The sequence below is a fragment of the Hylobates moloch genome, unplaced genomic scaffold (assembly GCF_009828535.3).
Source record: "Hylobates moloch isolate HMO894 unplaced genomic scaffold, HMol_V3 SCAFFOLD_1, whole genome shotgun sequence".
In the NCBI taxonomy this organism is placed as follows: domain Eukaryota; kingdom Metazoa; phylum Chordata; class Mammalia; order Primates; family Hylobatidae; genus Hylobates; species Hylobates moloch.
Window position 1 is genome coordinate 52,665,567 of NW_026652276.1, and position 7,556 is coordinate 52,673,122.

General features: G+C 35.7%; 2 protein-coding genes across 3 annotated transcripts in view; both read right to left on the bottom strand.

Annotated features, from left to right (window-relative positions):
* On the bottom strand, positions 1–4,694 carry ASNSD1 (asparagine synthetase domain containing 1). The gene is made up of 3 exons (XM_032755178.2): positions 3,231–4,694; positions 2,888–3,069; positions 1–382 (listed from the first exon to the last, which is right to left on the bottom strand). The coding sequence occupies exons 1-3, from the start codon at positions 4,692–4,694 to the stop codon at positions 133–135; spliced, it is 1,896 nt and encodes a 631-aa protein (XP_032611069.1). The 3' UTR covers positions 1–132.
* The window catches only part of ASDURF (ASNSD1 upstream open reading frame), a 5,125-nt gene continuing 2,254 nt past the window's right edge, over positions 4,686–7,556 (bottom strand). The window contains exons 2-4 of one of the 2 annotated variants that reach the window (XM_058440317.1): positions 6,876–6,929; positions 5,345–5,420; positions 4,686–4,786 (exon numbers count right to left, since the gene is read on the bottom strand). In XM_058440317.1, the coding sequence (XP_058296300.1) occupies positions 4,716–4,786; positions 5,345–5,420; positions 6,876–6,929 (201 nt within the window). In that variant the 3' untranslated portion in view covers positions 4,686–4,715. The remainder of the gene's footprint in view (positions 4,787–5,344; positions 5,421–6,875; positions 6,930–7,556) is intronic. The other variant, XM_032755180.2, reaches the window with a different exon arrangement.

A 7,556-nucleotide genomic window follows, 5' to 3' on the forward strand; every position in this document is an offset into this window, starting at 1 on the left:
TGAACTTTAAAACTACTATATTATACAATAGTAAATCAGCAGAGTAACTTTTATATAATTATATAAAAACTTATTTTTATTTTGATACATTGTGAATCACTTTACAATTTAGTCTCCTTTTCAATAGATTTTCTAAGGAATGATTTGGAGTCGTCCACATTTATCAGATGCCTTTTCATTAATTTTTTCCATTTTTGCAATTCTTGATCCAAACTGCATGGCCCGTTTGGGCAGAAGAGCAGAGGCTGTAAGACCAAGTTCCACAGCTGCAAGGCGTAAAAGTAGTTTTTCACCAATTCCTCGGGGTAAAGTCAAGTTTGCTTTTTCCCAAATTGGTAGAGAATTTAGAAAGGAGACAACATTTTCATCCAGGAAAGGAAACCTAAAATAAACAGATAGATAATATAACCACTAAGTAAAAATAAAATCAACCTGCTTTGATTTATACAGTTTTATAGCTAAAATTTAATCAAATTAAAAGTGTTTCATAACATATGACTAATTTTAATACATATACTACAAAATAGTCTAAGTCTCAATAAATAAATTAGGTTTATTGTGTCCAGAAATAATTTCAAATTGTTTTACAAGGTATCTTTGTGGAGGCCTTGAAAACAAATATGTTTTTTTTTTTTTTTTTTTTGCCTAGGCAAGCACTACCACACCCAGCTAATCTTTGTATTTTTTGGTAGAGATGAGATTTCGCCACGTTGCCCAGGCTGGTCTCGGACTCCTGAACTCAAGTGACCCACCTGCTTCGGCCTCCTGAAGTGCTGGGAATACAGGCGTGAGCCACTGCACCTGGCCTACGAGCATGATCTTAACTAACTATTCAGTCTGTGTCTGATGTTTATCACGTCTAAAGAAATGACACTTTAGGGATATGGAACCAATATAGAAGGGCTCCACAGCCCTGAACCTGCAAAACACTATGGTAAAATTTTGTTAATCAAAATTGTTTAATTATACTTAAACCAATTAAATGGTGATAAATTACTGTAACAGAACAAAATATTTGATTTTTTTTCCCTACATTCTGGGATGACCTAGAAACAAAATATTAGATTAAAAAAAAATAACTTTCTGCCCTTTTGCTTCCCCAATTTCTACAAAATTCTGTTCTTTTTCTGTTTAAAATACTTTAACACCCACCATCCCACATCTCAATATGCAATACAGTTACACTAGTGTTTCTGTTTATTACAACTTAGGTTTAAGAGATTGGAAAGGGCAAAGACATTTGTTATCTGGAATATTACATAAAAATGAATGAGTTGCAAAAGCAAATTTAGAGAATCAAAACACACTACTGTTAATATGTATGTCAAGATACGTAATAAATTATTTAGATCTAGCCACTATATTTGTTATATCACAATTCTGTATTAGCTGCTTTAAACATTCTTCATATGCATTTTTATTTGAACATAATATAATACTTTCATAAGCAAATGCTTTTACTAGACAAATTCCCTTCTCTATGACCTAGCTGAAATAACAGACTGAATTTCTACCTCTTTCTCTCTCACGTCTTCAAAGAGAAAACAGTTTAACCGTTTACGGACTTTATTATGGTATTAGTTATCATTTTATAGTGAAATCTTAAAAATTATGACAGAATAATGACACAGTAGCCAAACTTTTACATGGGCTAGGACCAGAAACTTAAGAATGACAACTGTGTAAAGGCAACTACAAGTCAGTGGAAAGAGGAAAAGACTGAAGTAGAGACAAGAAACAATGAAGTCAGAGAGAGAGAGAGAGAGAAAAGTGTAGTATGTTTAATTCTCATGAAGCTTACTTGGACTTCCTATTCTTGGATGCTTGTACCCTTGTAATAAACTACTGCTTAATCAATTAGCCTACTTGACTGGATTTTTGCTCCTTATAACTAAATGTCACATCTTCCTTTATCCTTACTTAATGTTTTAGAAAGTTTTATTCAAATACTGTACTTGTTCACTACCTTCAGAAATATGATATAGGTAAAAATAAACCTGAAAAGCAAGAATACATACATGAAAGTGCCTTGGTTTCTTTGAAGGTTTTAGGTAATCTGCAATATGTGACTAAATTGTGTTCAAAAAACATGTGGCAGAGGAATATCCAGTGTAAGGACTACCTTCAAATCAGCATGGATCTGTATATACAGAAATGTCTATAGAGACAAAGCCAATTTCTGTAACATTGGAGGGGAATGCTTGCAGGTGGGGCTTATGCCCTTACTGGGAGGAAAGCCAACATTAAAAGCTGAACAAAACCGTCTAAATACCTTCTCTTAGTATTTCACTATCTCAGTTTTATTTTGACAGTCTTTTTTGTGGAAACGGAGTCTCGCACTGTCTCCCAGGCTGGAGTGCAGTGGCGCGATCTGGGCTCACTGCAACCTCCACCTCCCGGGTTCAAGCCATTCTCAGCCTCTCGAGTAGCTGGAACTACAGGCATGCGGCACCACGATCCGCTAATTTTTTCGTATTTTTAGTAGAGGTGGGGTTTTACCATGTTTACCAGGCTGGTCTTGAACTCCTGTCCTCAGGTGATCCGCCCGCCTTGGCCTCCCAAATTGCTAGGATGACAGGTGTGAACCACCATGCCTGGCCTACTTTGACAGTCTTTTTCACTATAGTCTTAAAAACAATCCTGTCATTATGTTACCTTTGAAAATTACTGAAAAGACATTTCTTAGAGAATGAGTTCTAGAAAATAAATGCTCTCCTGGCTCTTCCCAGCTCTGTTTCTGACTGTGTTTATAATATAAAGCCAAGCTATTATTGCTGCTCTTATTCATTTGAACAGTCTCCAAAGAGAAAACAAACTTTGAAGTCTCCATTTACACTCTGCTGTTTTTATAAAAATACCGTAACAACACTCAAATGATTAGAATTACCTTGCTTCTTTTCCATGATCACCAATAACTCTGTCATCACGACCAAGATTTCTGGAAGAAATTCGACCCAGTTCCATCATTATTTCCTTATTCAATCCTTCCAGCCCATGTGACTGAAAGCGGACACGATGACGAGAATAACCTGCAAGTTGCTCATCTGCACCAATTCCAGTGAGAACTACCTATGCGGTTTAAAGAAATCCGTAAAAAATGTTATCAACTACGTAGTAAATAAGATAAATGCATCTAAAATATGCTATATTCTTACAATCAAAATGCCAAAAACTTTAAGGGTCAAAAATAGGTCTCAGGAATTCTCAGGAGAAGAAACACTGTGTCATACCTTTGCATTGCTCTGATAGGATTTCACTCCATCCTGGGCCACTAACCGACCAATTCCTCTAGAAGCAAACCAGACTGCACAGCCAATGCTATCATCCAAAACTGTATCCAATGGCCAAATTAAGTGACATATTCGAGTTCTTCTTAATTTCTGCAGTTCTTCCATAGAAACATTAATTTCAACAAAATTCCAAATTCGGGAAGGGCTAACAGCTTGTAGTTCCTTTAGTCCCGCCCTTCCTGTGATTCGATCTGGTACAGTGACATGTTTATTACGACTGTCATCATCAGCAGCAGCAATATCTTTAGAGAATTCTTCAGAAGGTATTTCACATTTATTTTCTGGTTTATTCCTTTCTTTGTTAAAGCTAGTTGGCATGGTCTTTTCTTCAGCTATGAAAGCTACATTAAGAAGATCAATTGGTTCATCTAAAGGAATATGATGGTCAGCAAGGGTTGCAATAACCATGGAATCAATGCCCCCAGAAAATAGGATTGCAACATTTGCTTTCCTATCACACGTTTTCAAAACTTCATTTGCTGTCAGGTTTTCATCCCTAGGTAAACACAAGACACGTTTCTTGACTGCTACACTCAGGACATCAATTAACTGCTGAATTACTTCCTTCATGTGTACATCAGTAAGAAAGACTTGAAGTGTCTCTCTTGTAGGTGGCATATTGGAAATATTACTGCAATGAGTCTCCAATGCAGCTGGTGGCAACATCATATTTAAAGGAACAACAGGTTTTTCAAGATACAGTTTGGCTTCATTTGCTACCACTGATACAAATGCTGGTAAGTCTGCTGAAATTTGACTCAGGCTATTAACATTTTCTTCAATAATATTCTCCCTAGAAATATATTTCCAAGGATACAGTTGTAAAATAATGCATCTGGAAATGGCAGTAGACTTAAGATCAATTCTGAAAAGTCCAGATGCTGGAACTTCTTGCCACTGATTTGCCAATCCAGATGTTTGGGTGCCAACTGAAGAGAGGCAGAAACTCTTGCCCAAATTACTAAAATGCCAAAGCAAGCTACGGCGACCAAAAAAATCCCTACCAAACCATAAATAATGACTAGATGCTTGGTAATATATAAATGACCAGGGACCTTGTACTTCTGAGAAGAGTGACAAAATCTCAGATTCATTCTTACAAGAGGAAAGATAATTAAACAAAATTTGAGTGTCATTCTCTTCAGCTTCAACCTTTATTCCACTAAAAATTTCTCCATTCCATAGAAACACATTGCCTCTTTCATCTTCCACAGGCTGGGTAGTCAAAACACCCCTCAAGTGTAGGACGTGACCAGAAAATAAACACTGGTAGTTAACATCAGACTTTAACAATTGTTTACTACTATTGGGTCCCCGCTGTTTAAGACTATATAGTAAGTCCTCTTTTAAATCTTGACTGAAATGCTCAGCAGAAAAGTTTACAGAACAACAAATGCCACACATTGTTATGTGAAATCAGGTTGACTATTTCTTGATTTTGGTCTTCTCTAAGTTTTCTATTTCTTGGTATTCTTTTTTCAGTTCATCCAATATATCTGTTTCAGGGAAGGAGAATATTAAATAACATAAAAATTCTTGGACTTTTACCTAGCAATTCAGAGGGCAACACAAGCTGTTTACCAAAATCAAACCATATAAACACACACACTATGCCAGTACCAATAATAATTAACAACAGGCTACTAATAAAGAATGTTTATCTTTTAGAAAAATAGCTTCTGTTTTGCCAAGTGCTGATTTTGGCCCAAGCACTTGGTTAAGCACTTTTTACATAGCATCTTATTTAGATCCCACAATACCTGGGAGGCTTAAAGTATTTCACCCAAAGTCACAAAGGTAGAAAGTGGTAATGGTTTGTCATACTTAGACCTGTTTAAAACTCTAAAGCACATGTTAATAACTATTGCTTTCTAACACATATTATGATATATATATATATATATATATATATTTTTAACTGTTGACTCATCTTTGGAAGCCTAACTTGAAGAAAACCAAACTGCTGCATTAATCTTTAGATATATATTTTAACATTCAGATGAGTATAATTTAGGCACTCCCCAAAACCCCAAAAAAAAAAAAAAAAAACTTACTTTTGCTCTCAGACAGCATTTCTGTTCGGTCTGCAAGAAAGAATATATTGCTGTTCTGTTGTTGCCTATATACTTTCTGGAAAACATAATTTAGGCTAATATCAAATTTTCATCTAAAAAGTAGATATTAAAATCCTTAACCCTATTATCACTAATTCTTGAACTTCGGTAACATATATTCAGTACAATACTTTAGTAAATACAGATAAGCAAAAAGACAAATAACAGTCACCCATTGCCCAACTACCAGAAATTGCTACTACTGAAATGAAACTATTTTCTCTCCATATACCATTTTAACAAAAAAGGTTCTTACTGTACCTGCAGATTTATGCTTTTCTTTTATCAATGAGCAATATATTGAGAATACTTTTTCTTATCAGTAAGTGTTATTTTACAAGAACACCAAAATGCCAAAGCAAGCTAGGGTGACCAAATTATACCTACTGCTATATAGATATAACATATTACAGTTTATTTGCTCAGCTTCAAATATTAGACATTTAAGGTGTTACCATCTCTTTGCTATTGTAAATCAAGGTTGTGATGAGTATCTTTGTAACTAAATCTTTGTGCACTCCCATGATTCTCTCCTAAGTATCAACTACTGTAAATGGAACTGCTGGGTCAAAGTGTTACAGTTTTGAGTTGTTGAGACCTTCTGCCAATTTGCCCTCTAGAGAAAGTTTGTATTAATTCTGCCTCAACTTCTTTTTTTTTTTTTTTTTTTTTTTTGAGAAGGAGTCCTGCTCTGTCGCCTAGGCTGGAGTGCAGTGGTGTGCTCGGCTCACTGCAAACTCTGCCTCCCAGGTTCAAGCAATTCTTGTGCCTCAGCCTCCTGAGTAGCTGGGATTACATGCACACGCCCGGCTAATTTTTGTATGTGCCTCAACTTCTAATATTCCATAAGTGACAATATCAGAAATATCTAACCAGCCAGTTATTACATAATCTTTAAAAAGCTTTTAAGAGTTCAAACTCATTTCTTCCTGAATGTTAAAATGCAATTTGACACTATAACTATATACAAAGCAGTAGCTTGCTTGTTTGTAATATGTTAATGGAAATAGCATTAAATAACCATGTTACACATTTAGAAAAATCTATGTAAAAATTTTTTGGAGGGAGGGGAAGCAATGTATCCTTTTTTGTTCAATAATTATCCACATTCATTTAAAAGAAAAGTGTCTTCTCATCTCAATATAAAGTTCATTTATATCAAAAGAAAACACCAAATTCAGGTATAAAATAAACATCATTAGTGATTACAGCTCCAAGATACCAAAATAGAACTAGTATCATTTGTTGCAAAGGCAATGTGAATGGCATATGATAGAAAAAAAACATCTTCAGCTATGAGATCTATCCATTTAAAAAAAGAATCTAGACACTTCCAATTTAAAAAGATGCTGAAATACTACACATTTTATTAAAGTATGATTAAATCTTATATATAATTCTTATAACTTTAATATATAGTTAGCATAAATAAACCTCCCACATATTATTCAGAATTCCTATAATAACTCACCCTATTCTTCTTAAGGTTAGAAAGTTCATCCACCACAATTTTTTGTTCTTTAATCTATTGAAATAAAAACTCCTTAAGTTAGATGTTTTCAAAGTATGCTCAATGAGAATCCCTTAAGGGGTCATTTTAAAATTAGAGATGGGATAAGGGGCTATGGTGTACTGGTTTTCCAAACGGGCAGTTCGTGAATATACAGATCATTTTCAACAGCAGTCTGTGTGGAGGTACAGTTGGGGAAAAGCTGGAGGAGAAAAAACAGTGATTAGACTTGCAAAATGTTAGGTAACCCATTAAGACCAGATAGGGATTTTCGTGTTCGTAACCAGCAATCATGCCAAGGACTACAGTTACTAAACAAGGTTTATACCTTTTGTTAAAAATATATGATAGGCCGGGCGCGGTGGCTCACGCTTGTAATCCCAGCACTTTGGGAGGCCGAGGCGGGTGGATCACGAGGTCAGGAGATCGAGACCACGGTGAAACCCCGTCTCTACTAAAAATACAAAAAATTAGCCCGGCGTGGTGGCGGGCGCCTGTAGTCCCAGCTACTCAGAGAGGCTGAGGCAGGAGAATGGCGTGAACCCGGGAGGCGGAGCTTGCAGTGAGCCGAGATCGCGCCACTGCACTCCAGCCTGGGCGACAGAGCAAGACTCCGTCTCAAAAAAAAAAAAAAATATATAT